The sequence below is a fragment of the Phocoena phocoena genome, chromosome 10 (genome assembly GCF_963924675.1).
Source record: "Phocoena phocoena chromosome 10, mPhoPho1.1, whole genome shotgun sequence".
Classification (NCBI taxonomy): Eukaryota; Metazoa; Chordata; class Mammalia; order Artiodactyla; family Phocoenidae; genus Phocoena; species Phocoena phocoena.
In genome coordinates this window covers 27,247,138-27,269,675 of record NC_089228.1, presented here as the reverse complement: position 1 = coordinate 27,269,675, position 22,538 = coordinate 27,247,138, and the positions used below count along the sequence as shown (strand labels likewise).

At 43.1% G+C, this 22,538-nt stretch overlaps 1 protein-coding gene across 14 annotated transcripts in view; it reads right to left on the bottom strand.

Annotated features, from left to right (window-relative positions):
• Positions 1 to 22,538, bottom strand: part of CADPS (calcium dependent secretion activator) — a 478,500-nt gene that overhangs the window by 58,913 nt on the left and 397,049 nt on the right. For all 14 annotated transcript variants that reach the window (XM_065884698.1, XM_065884694.1, XM_065884691.1 and 11 more), the window contains 3 exons: positions 20,273 to 20,420; positions 11,799 to 11,873; positions 10,825 to 10,908 (listed from right to left, as the gene is read on the bottom strand). In XM_065884698.1, the coding sequence (XP_065740770.1) occupies positions 10,825 to 10,908; positions 11,799 to 11,873; positions 20,273 to 20,420 (307 nt within the window). The remainder of the gene's footprint in view (positions 1 to 10,824; positions 10,909 to 11,798; positions 11,874 to 20,272; positions 20,421 to 22,538) is intronic.

Below are 22,538 nucleotides of genomic sequence, written 5' to 3'. Positions count from 1 at the left end.
TGTTGCGGCCTCTCCCGTTGCGGAGCACAGGCTCCGGACGCGCAGGCCCAGCGGCCATGGCTCACGGGCCCAGCTGCTCCGCGGCATGTGGGATCCTCCCGGACCGGGGCATGAACCCGTGTTCCCTGCATCGGCAGGCAGACTCTCAACCACTGCGCCACCAGGGAAGCCCCTGTGATTCATATTTGAAAGAGTTAAGCGTCAAAATGTTTTAAAATAAAATCTCTCTAAATTGCCTATAAATGAAACCAGGGTTTGTTTTCTTTTTTTTTTTTCAGATAATAGAAAGAGAATATTGGATTCTAAGTCTGGACTCTCACTACTGTTCCTGCAATGACTGCCTATATGAACTTTGGAACAGCAATTGTTTAGTTTTCTCATAGACAACATAGAAATAATTAATGCCTGATATATAGTCATATATAAAAATATGGATGCATTTACCAATGACTAAATGCCTGATTTACACTAGCTTATTTAACTCTTTTAAGAACTCGTCTCCTCATTTTACAAATGAAGGAACTGTGTCTCAGAGAAGTTAAGTTTCTTCCCCCAGGGAACACAGCTAAGAAGGGGTAGAACTAGGATTTGAACCCGAATGGATCTGACTTCAAAGGATTCACTACTGCATTATGCCTTCTCCTACCCTGCCCTACCTTTTTCACAAGATAATTTACTAAAGTCTGAAGATAAAATCCAGACAATGGCCTATGGATGTACTTTGAAAAGCAAAAAGAGTTACATTATGATTTTATTCACCGATTACCACAAGACCTCACATGTAATGACTGATGTAACCATCGTTGATATTCTGAAATGACCTCTGAGGACCACTGTAGAGCTTCAGAGGGGCTAGGGAAAGGTGGGAGAGAGCCCAGGCTTTCCTGGAAAGCATCCTTAGGCAAGAACGTGAGTTGCAGGGCTGCTGGTTGATTGCACGGCTTCTGTGTATGTTCATAAATATTGATTGTGATTAAACTATTATCATAGTAATGAGGGTAATAATACCTCCTCCAGCCCATCCCACCGCACTACTCAAAGTCCCCACCTTTCATTAAACAAAGAGCTGCTGGCACTGCTGGGGAGTTGGGCAAGAGGCAGGGAAATGATCTCTATTAAGCAAAAGCGTTCTGTTCCACGCGCTGATTAGGAGCTGCAGCCTCATTAACAAGGAGAATTGTTCTCGTCTCCTGTTGCTCAGGGTACTGTGCTCCGAGACTGGGTCCAGGAAGTGTATGTTCTCATCTCTCTTCACCCCCCTGGGGCTTCCGAACAGATGCCTGATTGAAGTAGACCTGTTTTTCCTTCCACTCTCCCTCATTTCTGTCCCAACACTTCATTCCCAGAGAGGATTTCTGCAAGGCTCAAGGGCTCCTCCAAACCTACCGTTTTAATGCTGCTGAGATTTAACACTGGTTGCATGCCTATTATTTGGCTGGCACGAGGCTAAGTGATTTATTAGTAATTAACCCTCACCGGGGGGGGGGGCATGATGATTATCACCATTTACAGATGAGGAAACTGAGGCTCAGAGAGGTTTAGTGACTTCCTGCAAGACCCAAAGCTGGCAGCACCATGAAGTTGGTATGTGAATGTGGGTCTGTTGGACTCCAGGGTTTGTACCCTCTCAAGGATGCTGAGCTGCTCTTCCACGCTTATTTACACGGCATCCTCTCATTTTAGGAGAAACTCGGAAGGGCAAATTGGAAAGTTTAATTTTGTAAGATCTCGAAGCAGGCATGAAGGCTTATTTTTATTTGATTATAAGTGGAGGTGGGGGGGCAGGTGCTTTGCCCACCTCTGGCATTTTTTGGTTTTGTTTTGCCTTACAAACGTCTCTAAGCACTAATAAGCCCAATCGAACGCAAGCTGGAAGAGACCTAGGACCATGTCTTACTCGTGCCCCTGCTTCCGCATGGTCTGGGTGCGAAGCCGACGAGGCTTGTACCGTCATTACTGAACATTAATGTTTCTGCACGAAGGGACCACCTGTCAGCCCTGCTGCCCTCCTCTTCTCCCCACAGCTGCCTCAGCCTGAACTCGAGGGTATAGATTGTTTACATCACCGTTGCCAGTGACAACTTGTCTCTTGTAGCCAGCCTAGATCTGCTACGGAGTGGAGAGGTTTCTTTTTTTTTTTTTCCTTCTCCCCCCACCCCCACCCCGCTCAGCTCAGGTAAAGGGTGGGGAAAACAAACACATGGATTGGATAGGAGGTCTGGGTTCTGTGACAAAACGAGTGGTTCAAGTCATTTTCCTTCCCTGGCCTCAGTTTACACAGCTGCAAAATGGGGTGACTAGAATGTATCACAACTTCCCGAACTTCCGGCATCAATACCACCTTCCCCATTTGGGCTATTGCCCATGTGCCATCTGTACTCTATTTACTTATTTACTTAATATTTTCCTTTAAATTGGCTCTCTTTTAAAAACTACTTAATTATAAAAAGAAACTTGGTGTCACTACTATACATGGAAACTAAATATCACTCTCAATAAGAGAAGCATAAAAATAAATACAACTTAAATATTAGGTTGACATTATGGAAAAACCCGGGCGAACTTTTTGGCCAACCCAATGCAGCGACATTATTACTTCCTAGGTAGGCAGGGTCGCCTGCGGCGGGTCCAGAGCCTGAGGCCTGCTCACTGTCCCGCTTTCTCTTTATTAGACATGAAGATGTGAAATTTTAGAGAAGTGTGAGAGGAAGATAAGCCCTCAAACGAAACTTTCTCCTTGATAGAAGGATAAGGAAGAAAAAAAATTTAAAAATAACCCTCTCGGGCTTCCCTGGTGGTGCAGTGGTTAAGAATCCACCTTCCAATGCAGGGGACACGGGTTCGAGCCCTGGTCCGGGAAGATCCCACATGCCGCGGAGCAACTAAGCCCGTGAGCCGCAACTGCTGAGCCTGAGCTCTAGAGCCTGCAAGCCACAACTACTAAGCCTGTGCTGTAGAGCCTGTGAGCCACAACTACTGAGCCCACGTGCCACAACTACTGAAGCCCACACGCCTAGAGCCCGTGCTCCACAACAAGAGAAGCCACCGCAATGAGAAGCCCGCGCATCGCAACGAAGAGTAGCCCCCGCACGCCACAACTAGAGAAAGCCCGAGCGCAGCAACAAAGACCCAACGCAGCCAAAAATAAATAAAATTAAAAAAAAATAACCCTCTCACAATTTGATTGGTTCTATTTAATACTGAGTTGTTGCCGCATCTAACATTGTCTCAGGTAACGTGTGGTATATATATCCCATGCTTAGAAAACACTCAGTGATATGCTAGGAAAAAGGCTGTCAAAAAGAAGGAGAAGGAGAGGAGGAAGGGGAAGAAGAAGGAGAAGCAACAGCCTTGTTTAGGCAGAGTTTGCCAATTTCCATGGTGCAAATACTTTGACTCTGGTCAATTTTAAGCTACCAACAGGACATCACTAAATCTGGACATGAAAAGAGTTGCAAAGAATTGGCTCTGAACAGCAGGTAGGAACTGAGCACATCACTGGAAACCCTGGACCAGAAAATTTCCAAAGTTGCTTCTGTTGTATGTACTCTAGATAGTAACTTCCAGAAAACAGAGATAAGGTCTTTTTTTTTTTTTTTCTAAAAAGTCTTTCCCCATCTACAGCTCTAGCTCAATAATTTACAGAGAGCAGTCATTTAAAAGATGGTGGCTGATTAACTGATTCTAATACTCAGTGATATAACCACAGGAACGACCACAACCATAACGGTATTAAAACAAGTATTGAATGCTTATCCCATTCCAGGTATATAATATTTTTCTCACTTATTTCTAACAATACCACATAATATAGGTCTCATTATTATTCCCAGTTTATAGGTCAGTAAACTAAGGTAAGAAGTCAATTAATCTGTCCAAGATTATACCCTGGTAAGCGGCAGAACTGGAAAAGCAAGTAACCTTGGTGCATGTTGAAATAAACCTGGTTCAATTTAACATATGCTTGGAAAATGGGACCTTCAATTCTGGTAAAACATCTATTTTGATTAATAGAGAGGTATTCTAGAGACTACGTATGCATGCAAAGTTCTTGAAGAATTAAAGCATGAAGTGCTAAAAGCACGCTAAACAACGGAAAATGTCTTTGATGAATCAAATTTTTGAACATGAGAATGTGCTGAAATAGAAGTTGTAAGAGAGTTTTGGTTGATCCTGTTACGGATAATAGTTTGGGTTGCTTAGGAGAAATGATACTATGCTAAGGACTGAACCAGTGAGAAAATTGTTGGTTAAAAGCACTAGGGTCATTTAAACCTTCCGACAGGTTTAAGTTGAAGGAAGGTTAAGAATGGCTATTTATGGGGCCCTCACAACATGGCAGGTACCATGCAAGGCCAATGCTCTCTTTGTATCTATTTGTCCCCTCGACTCCCTGAAGCAGGTATTAGCGTCCCCACTCTAGAGTTGAAGAAATGGACTCACAAATGCTCGATAATGTGCTCACGTGTCTGTAAGTCTGGGCTTCACAATCACATCTCTCCCTCTACCTTTCTGGTGATAAGCTTCCCACTGCATGTGGCTCGGAGGTCAGGTCAGAATCTCTATCTTTTAATTTCGGAACAATTATTTCCCGTTTGAAGACGTGTACATGTTCGTTAGGTATTTCTTTCATAGCCGACACTTCTATGACCCTGTAGTTCAGCGCCTCACAGTCTAAAGAAAATACTGTGTCTGTCTTACGTTCATTTTGAATGACATTTATATGTTTGCTAAAGAATATTAAGGGAAATGGTTGACTTTGGATGCTTTTTTTTTTTCTCTTCCTTCTGAAAGCTTCTGAAGCGTTGCCTTGGACAGCAGGTATGTTAATTGTCAGCTGTGTTTTCAAGGCATGAACTGGAAAGAAAGATGATGTCCTACTAGGTGATAAAATTATCTGTCATAGATCCCAAAGTGGATGTCAAGTTCTGAAAAACTGGGGAGTGGCTGATGAAAGAAGTTTGTAGAAGACATGGCAGATCAGTGCTTTATAGTTCTTGAGCGTTTCAGGGTCCGGTGTTTTTGTTTGGTCCATGTGAACAAAATACATTAGATGAGATAAGTCTTGCCTTCCACTGGTGGCTCGAAGCTTCAAAATTAGAAGACCACAAACCCAACGCCAGCTTGTAGCAATCTCAGAAGCTGTGTGACTCTAGACACATTACTCAACTTCCCTCATCTGTAAAGTGGGGATAATCATCGTATCTATTACAGAGGCTGATTGTGAGGATCCGATGAGAAAACGCATGTAAATCACTTAGCACAGTAGCCGGCACATAGTATGTTCAATAAATGTAAGTGTTTACTACCATGCTTGGTGCTTCTGTCCAAGGCAGGCACCTTCACTCTGAAGTGTAGAAGCCAGATGACTTGAATCACATGACTTCAGCATCTGATAATTTGATGAGGTTACCCTCTGAGGGTGAACCGAGACCTCTCTGTCTATACCGCCATCACTAGCCCACACTATAAAAAGCCATTTCTCCCATGCTGGGCATTCCCTGAGGCCACAGCAAAAATGGAACACCGTCAGAAACAACACTAACAAATCACTATCAACACCCACCCGACTCTACCATTTGAACTGCCTCCTGACCAAAATGTTCTGTGGACAGAAGTGAATTCCCTTGATCCAGTTCTGGCCTTGGACCAAGGTGGCAGTCTTGTTCTCTGGTCTGTTATCAAGAGCTCTGCACCGGGACTTCCCTGGAAGTCCTGTGGTTAAGACTTCGCCTTCCAATGCAGGGGGTGCGGGTTTGATCCCTGGTCGGGGAGCTAAGATCCCACATGCCTCCCAGCCAAAAAATTAAAACATAAAACAGAAGCAATATTGTAACGAATTCAATAAGGACTTTCAAAATGGTCCACATGAATAAAAATCTTTTAAAAAAAAAAAAAAGAGCTCTGCACCAAAGCAGTCCGTGCTGCTTGATCTACACTGACACCAGCCCTGGTCTCGGATTCTAGCAGGAGAAGAAGCATGTCTACTTCATTTCATTTCTAAGTGGCAGAACAATTAAAATGCTGGCGAAAAGAAAAACGGTGAATGAGGGTAATTTGAGACCTAGGAGAATGGACAGACCATGGGATTTGGGTCCCTGACAGCCCTAACACGGGTTTTATTCTTCCTGAACCAAGTGGCTTCCATGCTATGTTGTGACCATCTCAAATGGATGTGGATGATGGAGGGATCTTAGGTAAATTCTAGGGGGCTTCAGGGAATTGGATGTAGTTGTTCTGTCTCCTAGGGGCAGATAGAACATCCTCCCACATTTTCACTTTTTTTTGGAGGCTCCATAGTTTACAGAGGGAGAGAAGAGGCTGCTCGAGCTGGAGGCCTTTCCCTCTTGGAGCCTCAGTTCCATCATCTGCAGGAGAGCCTTGCTGGAGTGGGATTACTCAAAGGATTCAACGAGAAAAAATATATTTAAAGCACTTAGCCCAGTGCCAGGCACTTAGCAAGTGCTTAAAGGATAGGAGCTGAAGCTCTTGTAGCTATTTTAGACTTCCGAATTCATCTAACATAGCCACTGAGGGGAATTAAAAGCCAAAGGGTGGTCCCGTGTTCCAGGTCACACCAATCCTTGAGGAGGGGCAGAGCTGGGGTCCTGTCTCCCAGGTCTCCCCACACCACGATGCCTTTTTTCGCGGTATCCCACCGACTCTCGGGACTCATTCAGCTCAGCTGAGCTCTCGATACATCATGGTTCTCGAGCCTTCCATCTTAGTCTCCTCCAATTGAATCTTTACCCTCAACATCCACTCAATCCCTAAATCCTGTTCATGCTCCTTTCAAAATATTCTGCAAAACTTCCTTCTGCTTTCCTGCCACATGGCCACTGTAGCTGCTGTTCTGTCCAGAAGTTTCTCTCCTCCTCTTTACCAATGGCTGGCCCCTTTAAGTTTCGGCCCCCACGTCTCCTCCTTGGAGAGACCGTCCAGGACCATCGTGGCTGAAAGAACGCTGCGCCCCACCCCTTCTCTCTGTCTCTGGTTTGTGGTCTGTACTGCAGTGTCCGACTCTACAATTTTCTTTCCTTTTTAATTCCATCTCCTTTCCTAAATGTAAGCTCCAAAAGGACAGAGAATACGTCGTCCTTTCTCACTGCTGGGTCTCTAGCACCTGGCACAATCCACAACCCATAGGTGCTCGGTAAATATATGTTGGGTGAATGAACGAACGAACGAACGAACAAACTGATTCTAGAAACAGCATATTTGGTAACACCTGGATAGGACCGAGGAAAGGATTTAGACTTGCTGGGAGGGCGACCTGGACACCTGCTTGTCCCCCTTCTTGGCCTCCTAAAAGAACAGCGCAAGGCTACCCACAAAGAGAGGGACTCTTCCAAGCACGCAACCCACACAAAAGCACATCTTGCAGTTGGGGGGTGGGGGTGGGGGAATGGGCGGATAGTTGCTAATTGTGACTTCCAACTGGGCTGATCTTTCAGAAGTTCGAAAGGCTAACCTCCCTAAATCCCAGGCTGCTACTGCTGCTGGAGCTGGGGATGGAGGAGAGGAGGGGTGTGCTTGGGCGCCTCTCGGGCTGGCACGGAGAAGCCACATCTCCTCCTCCCTCCTCCCCCCAGCTCCTCTCCAAGAGAGGAAGCAATGCAGATGGAGACGAGAAATAAATATTCCTGCCTGCTCTGTGCCACTGCAGACGTTTTCCAAAATGTCTGGCTTGGACCACGAAATCAAGCCCACCCAGGAAAGGAGGCGCTCCGCAGGAGAAAGAGGGGGAAAGGGTGGCACATTTGTCAGTACTTGTCAGCTTTCTGGGGGGCAGAGCACATGGCTCAGACTTGGCAGCCCCGCTGAGGTGGGGACATGGTAAGTGCACAGTAATACTCGAAGAATTGAATCAGAAATGGGAGCAGAGTTGAGGAGATCCTGCCAGCGTGTCGGCACCATCTCTACGCCTTTGTCCGGGGTCCCAGGACCCACAGCTGGTTCTCTCACCCTTGATTTCAAGGCTGTTTCCGCAATCCCTGCCGCTTCTGCTCTCCCCTTATACCTCCACCCCTCTCCGGGGTAATTAATACCACTGGGCTGCAGGAAGTCTTCAAAGGCCCTTTAGAATTTGGGCAGGAGCTCCGGATCCACGTGTGGAGAAGTTCCTGCCATCTCTCAGCAGAGCTCGCCTTCTCCAACACTGGAACACCAGCAGGGATGAGAACACAGGCTGCAAATGATAAGTGGGTGCTTTTGGCCTTGGGGTAGCCAAGTACGTGGGAGAAGTGTCACTAAGGAAGGGAAGTCACAGGCCCAGCGACAGCCCCGAAGTGTTCCGTGGTTATGGGGACTTCACGAGGCAGGCTGTGCGGCTGTAAAATGTCTCCGAAAAGGGAGATGAGAGGATGAGAATTTCGGCTTGAAAACTCCCGCATGGCTACGCTAGGTCTTCTTTGTTTCTAATCCTCCCGTGAGAATCTCCCTGGCCCCGTGTGCTTGATATCGCCGCCCCCCCACCCCACCCCCCGCTCCCACCTTTCACTAGTTCCCTTGGAAGGTCGGGAGTTAGGGTGGGCCCTTGGCGGATTGAATTCTGCTCGAGAAAGAGCAGAGGGGCTTTTCTGGTTTGCACTGGTTCGAATGCAGTGCAGTAAAAACAGTTGCTCAAAAGGAAGACTCAAAGAAAGTGGTATCTTTTGTGGGTGTCAGGGGAATGTTTTCCAGAAAAGCTGCATTTAATTCTGCCTCTTTTTACCATTTCCATGACTTCACTGAGGAACGAAAGACTTTGTAATACTCCCCACTCATGTGCCCTGAATCCTTCTCTATGAATCTTCCCGACTCATTTGCCCATCTGCCTTCTAGTGACAGGCGATTGCCGGCTGAATCCCACTCTCTCCAGGAAGCTGTTCAGTGGTGGGGAGAAGCTGGCAGAAGACCTGGTTTCCTGTCCCCGTTCTTCCCATTGCTGTGTGACCTTAGACAGATTACTCCCCCTCTCTGTCCCTTGTGTTTTTTTGTTTGTCAAAGAAATGGGTTGGATACGTTTCCTTTCAGCTCTGACACATTACGGGTGGTTCTACCGAGTGAATCAAATAGAACTTCTATCGTCACCATCCTCTTCCCACCCCACCTTTGCCAATAAATTCCAGAGACCAAGGCCATCACACTTCCAGGATTGAGTTCAATCCTTATATTTGGGAAGGTCAGAGCTGTACATCAAAACAAGCTGGGCATGTAGATAATGTGCATACACATACAATCTAAACATTGTTTTGAATGTTTTCTGCCTACATTTCCCTTAATTCCCAGGAAATCTAACGTGTGGGTTAGGGAAAGACCAAAGTAGGGGTATATTTGGGAAGAACTTACGTGCGTGGCATGTATGTTTGCATTGTATAATAATCATCTTAGTTACCTTTTATTAGTAATAGCTGCTGTTTACTGAGGACCATGCTGAGCTCTTCCACCCTCATTATTATCCTCACAACAGCTCATCAAGGAAGATATTATCTACTCCCCACTCCTCTACAACATTGGTAGTTGACCACAATTAACACACATATACATAAACCAAAACCAAAAGGACACAACAGCATGCCTCCTACAAACCAAAATCAAAACCAAACTCAGGCGCAGAGAGGATGAGCCACCTCTCTAGATCACACAGCTGGTTAAGACAGGTAATGGGATTTGAACCCGGTTCTGCTGGATTCCAAAGATGATCACGTGCTACTCCCTGGCCCGTGCTGGGCTTTGCCTTGGCATTCATTGCCTCTCTAGGAGATTCTTCGTCTCCTAGAAGAGATGTTTCAAAGACCCACAGATAGTGGGTCCTAAATTGATCGCCTTTCTTACGGCATTGTTAGAGGAAAACAGATGGTCTTAGAGCCAGCAAGAACCCTGCTATCAGAAAGGGCAAGAAAGCACACAGCTGCAGGGCCTGCCTAGCACAGAAGGATGGGAGAACTGGGCCCCTGAGGCAGTCCATTTACAGCGACCATCTCCACTGATCCCTTACCTACAGAGAACTAGGCTGGCTTCTGCCCACGACCTAACTCACTTCCATGCACATGCCCAGTTCTGGCACAGAATTAGAGCTCTCCAGGACGTGTACAGATTGGATCATCTGCTCCAGAAGTTGTGAACTCCAGTGTCCCCAAGCCCAGGCAGGTAGGGGAATGAGCGGAACAGCCAGGAGGGGGGTTCTGGCAAACACACGTACAGGGAACTGGCAAACACATGCCTGGTCTGTGGGGACTACCCGACTGAGCTCCAGTAGACTGTTGCAGTGCACACGTGCAGACCCAGGGCTGCCGACTGTTCCCTTCATGAGGAAACCCTGGGATACAGACATCTCTGAATCCTCCTGATGCTTAAATGTGGGCAACTAATTCAGTAAAGAAAAGTGTACCTGACGCAGTGAGGACCAAATAAAAACTATTTACAAGCTCTATCTGACTTGTAGGTCTCCACTGGTAACCTCTAAAATTAATTTCCCTCATTTGCAGGGAACGGTAGCCGGGAAACATTCAATGGTCTCCCTGAGATAGCTAAGGTGGGCGTAGCCGGCAACCCTTTCTTTGGATACATACATATAGAGACGTACGTGTGTGTGTCTATGTACATGCTTATACACACATACATATTATATATTCACAAACTAAATAGGAATGATTTTGGGTTACCTGTTGTCATGAAATGTTCTCCTTATTTCCCTGTGTTCTTATTATACATTGGTAGTTGACTGCAATTAACAGATATTCACAAACCCAAACCAAAATGACACAACAGCTCGCCTCCCCACACCCAAACCCAAACCCCAACTAGAACAAAAACCAGGAAAGAAAGCAGCTCTTTACTTACGGTAAATGACAAAAAAGAAGAAAACAAAGTCCCCTCGTCATATCTGGATAATTTTGCCAGCACTCCTTCCAGGATTGTAACAAACTAGCAAAAGAGCAAAAAAGGAAAAAGAATGATTACTTCAAACGATGACTGTTCACAAGAAAGAGCAACATTTCCCAACCGCTTAGAGACCAGCAATGAGCCCTCGATCATTTTTAAGTTCTATTATTTGGTTCCCGTCTTTGGGGAAAGGAATAGACTGCCTTTACATAGAAATATCTGACTTATTCGGCTTTCTCTTCATTATTATGTGATTGCAAATATAGAGTGTTACAGAAGTGCAAAGTGACAAAATATTATTGAGTTGTGTATAGCATGCGATAATATTAAATGCACTTTTCAAAATCCAAAACTGTGCAAAGCAGTTTTTACGTTACATATTAGCACTACATTTAATCCAATCTATTTTTATTTGTATTTTATCAGTAATTTGGGGGAAACAGAAGTTTAGCACTGGCAAATATAAATGTCTTCCCATTCAGCATTACTTAGTTAAAATTCTATAATTCATGAGGGTGACTGAAATAGCTTTATCTGACTTTTATGTTTTATTATGACTCTCACTGCATGTGAAACTAGCGGAAAGGGGGTTTTCATGATGGCAGAATTCCTTATTACCGTTTAACTTTCTGTTCTTAAAAACCTAACTTTGTCGGGGCTGAAAAACAAAACAAATATTTCCTGCATAACCTAGTGCAACATTTAGGGACAAATTCTTATTAAGGTAACAAATGGCACTTCATCAATTCATTTTCACACGCTCGCAATCATCAGAAAAATCATTCGGAGCTGCGGCTGGGTGACGTACGATCTTATTTCCTGAGAAATCCAAGTGCCCAGCGCAACTTTTTAACGTGTCGTATTTTAATGGAAACGCAGACATAACAGAGCCATGTTCACAATGAAACATTTCACCGGAAGCTGAAGGTTACCTTTGCAACCAAGAGTGTTATCATTTCTTTAACAGTTTCTTCAATTAGTTCATCTATTTTTGAATGGTATTGATGCTAAGGAACACAGAAAGACAAATATTAGCATGTTTGGGAAGTGATGGCATTGCATCCGTCGGTAATTTTTAAACAACGCAATTTATTAGTAAAACCTGGCCATGGGACCCAGTCTATTTCCACAGTCCCAGAAGCAGCTGTAAGATTCTGACTCCAGGTCTATTGATGGAGAAAGATCAGAAGCTCTTAAAACAATTAACAGGCGCATTGTTCCTCACCCAAAGCTTTTGCTGGCTTTGATACGTGTAGACACACACACACATTTACAAACAGCATGCACGGATGGCTTAAGGGCTGGTCTGGCAGTGTGCTGATGTGGGTCTTACAAAGCAAGATACCACAATGATTTAATAGAGAGGCTGAAAATTATCTTTGGGAAACTGCTGGGTGATGTGACTTAGGGAGCCACAAATTCCAAAGGGAATTTGACCAAGACACTGACTGATTTTGCAGAAACTGTTCTCAAACCATCAGGTCCTTTGGGTTACTGCCTCAGAGCTCCCGGGTTCTACCTCCAAGTGTTGACTCAGTGTGAGGGCAAAGAGTCTCTTTATCAACCCTTGTGGCAGCTACTTAGTTTCTTCATTTGTGGAGAAGCCGACCCAGGTTTAGAGCCTCTCCTGAGACGGCTGCTAAGTTTCTCAATTTCTCAAACTGCCGCTGTCACTTAAACTTAAATAGTAATGCAAAAGCCAACCCCACACCAACAAAAATCTGCTATAAATGCCAGGAAAAAAGGAAAAGCGATTTCAACAAGAGATGCTGTATGCCAGCTCCTTGATATTTATTAGATCATTTTACTATCCATTTGAATTATTCCATATTTCCTTGATAAAAAATAACAAGGCAGGGCTTCCCTGGTGGCGCAGTGGTTGAGAGTCCGCCTGCCGATGCAGGGGACACGGGTTCGTGCCCCGCTCCGGGAGGATCCCACATGCCGCGGAGCGGCTGGGCCCGTGAGCCATGGCTGCTGAGCCTGCGTGTCCGGAGCCTGTGCTCCGCAACGGGAGAGGCCACAACAGTGAGAGGCCCGCGTACCGCAAAAAAAAAAAAAAAATAACAAGGCAAACATTGATATTTGGAAAGGAAAATGCACTTATCCACTCTTTAGCAAACTTTCAGAAGGATGATTAATTAGGAATAGAAAAGAAAAAGGAACAGTGCAAATAAAAATTAGGACAAAAGGACACATGAGAAAAATAAAAATTAAACCATCAAAAAGTTATGAAAACATACAGAAATAATAAGCCATAGTAATGTGGTTTGATATTCTGATAACTGGCAGTCAGAATTATTAAAAGTGACCAAAGGGATGTGAATTAGGTTAATTCACTTAAAGTCATAGGTGAATTTTGATTATAACTGGAAGACCTAGGTGAAATTCCAGTGCAAAGTTGGGAAGTCATGATGTCTAAGAAAATATAGCTCAGTTTCCTCATCTGTAAAAACAAAAAACAAAAAACAGGTAATACTACTACTACCCCAGACCAGTGAGAAGGGGCGAAGCCAGTACAAATTACTGATTTTGGAAAGGGAATGAGGCAAACTCTGTATGAAGATATTTAGCAGGTCTGTTCAATTATTATTATTATCATTATACTATTGTTATTATTATTTTAAAAAACCAGGGCTAAGTCCTTTCCCGCCAGTCCTGCTCTCAGACTCATAAATCTATTTTGAAGACGGAACTGAGGGTCTATCTACATGTGAAAACATTTTGTCAACTATAATTGCAATTCAAATATTATTATTTGTTCAAGGTCATAATGGAGAAGATAAGGGTAGGCAGAGATGAGTCATCTCATTTTAGTTTTTCCTTTTAGTTGATTAGAGGAAAATAATAAAGTGAATGGCCCATGTTGTGTAGTCCTGATAAATCAGGACCCATGTTGGTTCTACTGCTAGCTTTGTGAAAGGATTTACCAGTCAGAGCGATAAACCTCAAAGTAAATGCAAAAACTATCTGCAGAATTCTGTGCTAGAAACACAAAGAAAGATGTCAGAGCAAAAGAATTTCAGGAGTATTGATGGGGCTCCAAATTCATTTTTAGGTCTTGAGATAAGATCCAGAATCACATGCTTACTTTCCCTTCTCATGAGACTGCCTCACTCCGCTAGATTTTCTTTGGAATTGCTAGAAATGATCCACCTATATTAAATTAACTACAAGGTTTAACTAACTCCGAAAAGCTAGCTGCAGGCAAAATAATATGAAATATGAAAGGAGGAGTTTCTAACCAAGCAAAGAACATCATTGAGAAAAGAAACAATCTCTCGAAACACTTGGCTGAAATGGCAAACAAAGCCAAGAGCAATCACTCTGCACCAAGAGAGACTGAGGCTCTTTTTCTGAAGAGTTAACGATGTCATTCTTTCTCCAAAGACAAACAGGCTTTCTCTTCAGAAGTGGGGGAACCTCAAACCTTTTCATTCTCTAAGGAATCCAAACTAAAGTATAGGGAGACGTGGTGGTTTATGGGAACCTCTTCCTATCTTCAATATTCCCATGCCAAATATGGTCCCCACTACTCTCCAGGTAGTCCCACTGTCTCTCCCCTTCTCTCCAGGTGAATATTATGACCTCCACTCCTCTCCACTTTTCTTAATTTCTACTTATGAAAACAAAGTGTTCGCTTTGACTATTCTGTCTGTTACTTCTGGAGGAAACTTGAGCATGTTCATCTCTATTGGTCTATTTCCTTATCTCCTCAATGGGGCTAGAATTATCCCTGTTGTGAGTGTAGAAATCATATTCACCTAACAAAGTCATGAAACCACGCATGGAAACGTGGTTTAGAGACTCAGAAGTGCTATCTGGCAGAATTACTCCTACAATTACTAATTGATTAGCATGGTGGTTACATGTGTGTATACAGTTCTCTAAACTCATGTAAAATATATACACTTGATCGTATGTAAACTATAATTTGAATTAAATAGAACCTACTTTGGGATATATAGTAGGGCAGGGGAATATCTACCCTGCTTATCACGTGGCAAAGGGGTACGTATCAAAGCAGTCCCCATTCCTATTCAAGTAATTACAAAATACGTGAATTCCTTTTACCAGATTCTCCGGAGACTTATTTGATTGACCTGCTTTTCTGGAGAAACAGTAAGTACTTTGCCTTCACTCTGCTCTTTCTTGGGAGATACATTGCTCCATGCAGATGTGAAGCTCCATGAAGGGATACAAATGCTACTGGGGCATCTTTTAATTACCATCCCCCTAACTAAACTATCTTGTCACAAAATTTTTTGCAGTCAGTTGAACTATCCAGTTCTATCTGCATCCTAATACGGGTACAAACAGGGATCCTTCCTGTTTTTGCATTTTCCAGTCCTCTCTGTTGGCCTTCTTAGATTGACTTGACCCTAATAATAACAACAATATTCCTAAGGTTATATTCTGGGGCACTAGATCATGACGATGATGATGGCAAGGGAACTACTAATCTTCAGTGGTGTGGAAAGTTTGGAGAGTTTACTTTTGCTTCTGATGAGCTAAGTTGCAGCAAATTCACAATCACTTCGTGAAAATTATTCCACTTGACTTCCTGTGCTGTACATTTCGCCTTGTCGTGGAACAGACTGTGTGTACGTTGTCTTTCTGTTAAGACCATCTGACCTCGGAAGTGAGATGGAAACACACCAGACCAAGTGAGAAACTATTTAATACACAATCTCCTCTCTATTGGTGCTTCACAAATTTTAATGAAAAAATAAATATTTAAGATGGAAAAGTATGGTTAACAAATGTTTCAACAGCTGCCTTTAAATAAGACTTTATCCCAGTGATGAAATTCAGGAAGTGATCTTACAATTGGAGAATATTGTATCACCTGGTCGGTATCTAGTCCAAAATACCTGAAGGGAGTTGGAATCCAGGTGGAAGCAGGTATTAGTAACTAGATCTGTAATATGAGTTTACTATCCGATATTCACAAAATGAAAACTACATAAAAACACTGGACTTCTCCCAATATCGTGATGTTTCCAGCCACCCTTGGCCAATCTCACTTTAACAATTCAGCTTTACTTTGGAGATGAACATCTCCATTCTACAAAGTGAGAAAAATTGAGAGACCATTTGCATGAGACTTCCCGATAAAGTTCTAGTCAAGGTCACAGCCACAGAGCAAGGTCCTTCAAGGAAGTATATATTTACAGACAATGATGTCTGGCTTCATTCTCACTGTTCAGTCACTTGGCATTCTAAGGTCAGAAAAGGCCTCATTTCTCGCAAGCTGGTCACTTAGGTGTCTCTGACTCAGTTACATTAAGGAGAAATGGCATAGCAGGTCTCTCTAGCATGGCTTGGGAAACTGACAGGCTTCGGCTAAGAATCATAGACTAGAATACAGTATTGGATGGGCCCTTAACAAAGATCATTTAGCCTGGACGTCTGTGCACTAGTTCTGGGAAACTTGGAAACATTTATGAGTCTCAGTTATTGTTTTCATTAAAAAAAAACAAAAAAACCCAACAAAACACCTTGAATCATTTAGGGGTAAATACGTGAAGTCTTTTCTATTATATCAAATAGAACAATGTCCAGAAAGAAGTAGTTTAGCCTCAAAAATGTTACTATTTGGGAATAACCAAGACAACTTTCTAATCTTACATCCAGAAATTAGGAAGCTTTATCCCCAATTTTGACAAGCTGCATGCCTCTCAAAGGGTGTGTGTTACATGCTATTATCTCTCATTTGACAAACGACAGCAAGGTTATGAGAGTAAGTGACTTGCTCGAGGTCACATAGTTTGGTAGCTAAGGGGTAGAGTCCCTGTGATGTAGTTATTAAGCCACTGGACAAGTTAGTCTAGAAAACCAAGACTTCAAGATTAAGCCAAGGGCATTCTACTCTAGCACAGAAGTAATCAGTGGTAAAGATGAGAGACAGGGTCCACTGTGACAAAATCAACTTGTTATTTCTTAGTATATATCTCCAACCACGGTCTATAGTTTGGCCTGATAAGAGATTGTATAGTGAAACTGTATGAAAGTATATATATATATATATTTTTTTTTTTTTTTTTCTGGGAAATGGCCTCATACACTTCATCAGATTTTCAGTAGGGTTTCTGACAACCCCCCCTCTCCACTCCTTCACCCAACTCCTATTACTCTCCCCAAACTCCAGTTCAAAAAGAAAAGATCAGAGTGCCTAAGCTTGTTTGAAGAGACTGTTTAGCCATCTGTCCAGGCATGTAGGAGTTCTATAATTGCGGCCACCATTGAGTCAATCTGAAGAGGGACTGTAAAAGTCGCCAAGGGGGAAAGGAGGCCAATCCCTGTGTAACAACGCTTCCCTACCCTGAATGGTGTCATCCTTGTGAAACTCGGTGAAAATGGACATCTCAAGCAACTCTGAGGAGAAACAGATAAATTGGACTCCATAAAACTTAAAAAAACTTTTATGGGCTTCCCTGGTGGTGCAGTGGTTGAGAGTCCGCCTGCCGATGCAGGGGACACGGGTTCGTGCCCCAGTCCAGGAAGATCCCACATGCCACGGAGCGGCTGGGCCCGTGAGCCATGGCCACTGAGCCTGCGCGTCCGGAGCCTGTGCTCCGCAACGGGAGAGGCCACAACAGTGAGAGGCCCGCGTACCGCAAAAAAAACCACAAACAAACAAAAAAAAACAAAAAACTTTTACGCTTTAAAGAATACTACCAAGAAGGTGAAAAACAAAAACCAACCCACAGAAGGCAAGAAGATAGGTGCAAATCATACATATGATAATGGTCTAGTATCCAAAATATATAAAGAACCCTTATAACTAAACAACAAAGAACAATCCAATTTTTAAAATGAGCAAAAGATTTGAATGAATAGACATTTGTTCAAAGACATACAAGTGGTCAATAAACCCAAGAAAAGATGGCCAATATCACTGCAAATCAAAACCATAAAGAGATACCATTTTACACACACTACGATGGTGATACCAAAAATGACAGATAATAAGAAGCTTTGGCTAAGCTGTGGAGAAATAGGATTTCTCCCACATTGCTGATGGGAACGTAGAATGGTGCAGCCACTTCGCAAAAAAGTTTGGCTGTTCCTCAAAAGTTGAACACAGAGTTACCATATGACCCGATAATTTCACTCTCGGGTATATATCCAATTGCACTCTTAGGTCCACATGAACACTTGTACAGGAATGTTCAAGGCAGCTAAAAAGTAGAAGAAACTCACATGTCCATCAACTGATGAAGTGATAAACAAAATGTAGTATATCCATGGAACAGAATACCAGTTAGCTATAAAAAGGAAGTGCTAATACACGCAACAACGTGGATGAATCTTGAAAACATTATGCCATGTGAAGGAAACCAGACACCAAAGGCTGCACATGAGATCCATTGATATGAAATGCTTAGCATAGGCAAATCCTCAGAGACAGCTAGAAGAGTGGTGGTTACCTAGGGCTAGGGAGGGAGGGTTGGGGAATTATTATTAATGGGTCTGAGTTTCTTTTCAGGGTGATGAAAATGTCCTACAGCCGACTGTGGTGACGGTTACACAACTCTGTGAATATACTAAAAATGACGGAATCACCCTTTTTAAAAGGGTGAATTTTATGGTATGTGAATTCTATCTCAGTTTTTAAAAAGGAAGCTCAAAGGGAAAAAAATTTTAAAGGGATGGGAGCCTGAAAAGTTTGAATTCAAAGGGAGTTTAATGAACTTTAGTGATCACTAAAAACAGGGTTTTTACAGTGGGCTCTGTGAAGCCTACGAGATTGTTCCGAGTCCCCCAGAGAAGTGGGGGGGGGGGCGGTTCCTGGGGGGCAGTGTGAAGAGGAATATGGTAGCTTGGGCTCTGGGCCCCCTCTTCCTTGAATTCCTGCCCCCCATTTCAGAGCAGCTCTAATTTTATTCATTTCATATGCTGGCCTTCTTGGTAAGGTTTGAAGAATTGAGTCTACAGCTAAAAACAGCCTGAGTGAAACTAGAACAGTGCCATCATTTTACAGATGAGGAAACTGAGGTTTGAAGAGGCCGAGTGACTTGATCAGGTCCAGTCTGCAGCACAGCCAGGGCAAGAGACCCAGGGTCTAGACACCCAACCCAAGCCTTCCTCAGGAGGCTGTCCTTTGTACCTCAGCTCTTCTCCTTAACTCTTTTTGGATACTGGGGCTCCAGGCCAGTGGTTCTCAAAATGTGGTCTCCAGACCAGCCAGGAGCACCAGCATCACTGGGGAATTTGTCAGAAATGCAAATCCTTGGACCACACCCCAGACCTATCAGAAACTCGCGGGGTGGGACCCAACAATCTGGGTTTTAAGAAGCTCTCTGGATAAGTCTGATAGACCCTGAAATTTGAGAACTACTGCTCTAGATCAGTCTCATGCAGCAAATGGAGCCAGGAAAGAGAACCACTGGCACCTTGCATTTGACCCCCGGGCTTAGAACACAGCCCCTGGGGCAAGGTACCCAAAGAGAAAATCCGTCAGGGGCAGCAGCTAACAGGGATGGTTGAGGAAGCTGATTTGGAGGGGAAAGAAGGTTAGAGATGACCTTGCCAGGAAGAGAATACCACCAACCCACATTTAAAAATGGAAGGTGCCGAGAGAGAAAATAAATAACGAATAAGGAGCAAATATAATTTAGTAAAAATTCTGAGCATATAAGGCTGGTATCGTAAGATCTGATTTAGGAGCAATTTATGCCAATTGGCAACAACATGAGAGTTGCCAGAAATGTTTCTGAATTAATTCTAAATTGGTATATGAATATCTAGCTGGCTTAAGGCCATCGGAGAAAAATGATCATGATAGTCTTTAATCAAGCCCAAGTTGCTGTTTCTTTCTCCTTTACATTTTAAATACCACTTTGGAATTGGAAACTTAGCAGAGGACTAAACTTTTGGTCAGGGAAGATTCACAATCAACTCAATCTAAGGAAAATGGAAAGCCTGTGATTTCTTGGAAATTCAAAGCCTGCTGGCTGGGGACTGAGTAGCAGGGTGATCTAACATTATACATCCTGGAAGTTGCATGATACTAGGAAGAGCTCTCTCCTGCTGTCCAGATGTTCAAAGTGATAAAATGCACTTCCAGTGTGAAAATGACTTGCATTCTGGCCAACAGATCTGTTGGAGATGCCAGCCTAATAAATAAGGTCATCAAACTTCATCTGACTTAAGGGAACTTTACGGTCACCCCAACCCCAGCCAAGAATCACTTCCAAGTGACTGGCATAGTCGTCAGCACATGCCTTAGAAATTTACTTAACAAACAGATACCAAACATTCATCTGTGGCTTAACCCACAAATGTTAGAGTATATTTCTGAAACTAGCAGACTAGTGTAGATGGAAGGAATTTGTGAAGTTTTCTTCTACATGATCAATGGAGGGGTGGAAAATCCGTAATTTTTTTTTTTTTTTTTTACCTCTTGGCCCATTTCCATGCTGCAAAGTTTTGTTGATTGAGCTTTGGCATCAACCATAACATTAAACATGGTGCATATTGACTGTGGGACTCGAAAATCTGTTGATCGACTGGTTTTTTGCAGCTTAACTTCAAATGCAATCCTGGTTCTATTAAAACAAAGTAGGAAAAGACCAATTCAGCATCCAGATGGCAGCAGGTGGAGGAGACATTTTCCGAGAGGTCAGTGAAAAAGAAAATTGAAGGCTGTAACCAGTTTCAATCGACAATGACTTCACATGTGTTCTTTTGAAAATGACTTTCCCAGCTAAGGAAGGCCTATTCACAGAGACAGCCATGTAAACCCTTCCTTTCTCTGCAGTTCATGGAACACCTGTAGCTTGGCGTATTTCTGTCTATAGTTGACATGCTATGGAGAACCCTAATTGCACGAGAATGAATGAATGAACAAAAACCCAATTATAGCATTATAGCATATATAAGTTCTCTCATACTGGCAACCGACTACCTTGAATCACTTCATTAAAAAAACAGCGAAACCCCTCCCCAAAAAACAGCTTCTGAGCTTCAAAAACTTCATGGGGGGAAATATCTTAAATTACACTTATTGTTTTGTTTGTTTGTTTGTTTCCTTTCTGGTTTTGAAAGAGTGACGTAAAAAAAAAAAAAATCCAACAAGCTTATTATATTGCTTTAAAGACTACAAAAATAAGATGGCTCCCTTCGGGGAGGAGAGTGAAATTAGGAGGAGTGGTCCCAGGGGGCTTCCACTATGTTTGTTTGTGTGTTTTTGCAACGTCAGTGTATTATTTTGTAATAAGAACATGTTATTTTTATAAGTGAAAATATCATAATATACTTACCATTTCAAGAATCGTACAACGGTGGAAACGTAAGGTGACATAATTTTGACACAGGCCAAATTATGATCCCATCAAGGTGCTAACTGCACACAGGAAAACCCTAGTCCGACATGGACAGCTGGTAATACAGGGGTAAGATTTAATCCTTGATATCAGCATTGTAAAGGGGACCAGTTAGATTTTAAAAGGTTTCAAAGAAGTGGGTCACGTCATGACATGTCTTTAAAGAAAAGTACCTGGTTAGTAAGTGGTTTTATTAAAGCTCCTTTCGACCAGGGCATCTTTTCAGCATTGTTCACAGTCAGGTTCTGGAGATCATGCAGCCACCAGGAAAGCACTGCTTTAAGAGGTATTTGTAGCAGTTTTCTAACAGTGCATAGGGAGGACCACACAGCTAGTTAGCTCAGGAAAGGATGCCAGCTTGCTAACACACCCTGGGTGCAGGCAGGGAAGCCAAGTATAATTTCTAAGGTTGGAAGCCCAGTTCTTAAAAAAAAAAAAAAACTTAAAAAAAAAAAAACCTCTTAAAACACTCCTATATATTATATGATCATGTTAAAGATAAATGATCTTGGCTTCCAAAGACTCGGTGCACTGAAGAAGCTTTCTAATCAAGATGATCATTTTAAGCTACGTTGAAAATACATCACTTTCTGGTTTTGTGAAAAGGGGGCCTGATGGGGCCTGACTTGGACAGGTCCCTGTGCTGATCTTCTGAGGTTTGTGTGCCAGTTCCGGCCCAATTTGAGAAATGGAAATGCTAAATCACTCCCTTACAATGAAGCAATCGTCTTCTGTTTTCACAGGAGAGCTGTTCATAGCCCTTGGAGTGTGCGGCTATGAAAAGAGGAAGCTGAATGCAAAATTAATATGATGGATAGGCTCCATGGGAAGGAAAAGCCAAGAATGGAGAGGTCACTTAATCCACTGACTCTCTGAGGGCAGTTAGGGTGCCTTATTTTGTGTGGAGCACAGGACCTGACACAGACTAGACCAGCGGCACCATCAGGTCCATCAAATGAATGATTTCAATTGCTGAGAAACTTGGAAATGAGTGCCTGGTTGACTTTTGGGCATTGCATATTTACATCTATGCAATAACACCCTTGCCCTTCTAGAACAAGGCCCTTTTATTCTGTCCCAAAGAGGAAAGCAAATGTTCCAGGCTCTACTAATGTAGATTCTATGTCTTACAACATCCAAGGACTTCTTCACATTTTACCTTCTGAATCTGGAGGTTTGGGGATGACATTTGCCCCTATGTTTGGCCTGATCTGCTTTTATCTGGGGCCTCAGCTGAAAGGGACATGGGGGTATTTATGTGTCCAGTGCCAGGTGTACACGTGCAGCTGGTCAACTTCTGTTCACAAAAGGTTACTTAACAGCCACTATGTGCCAGGCATG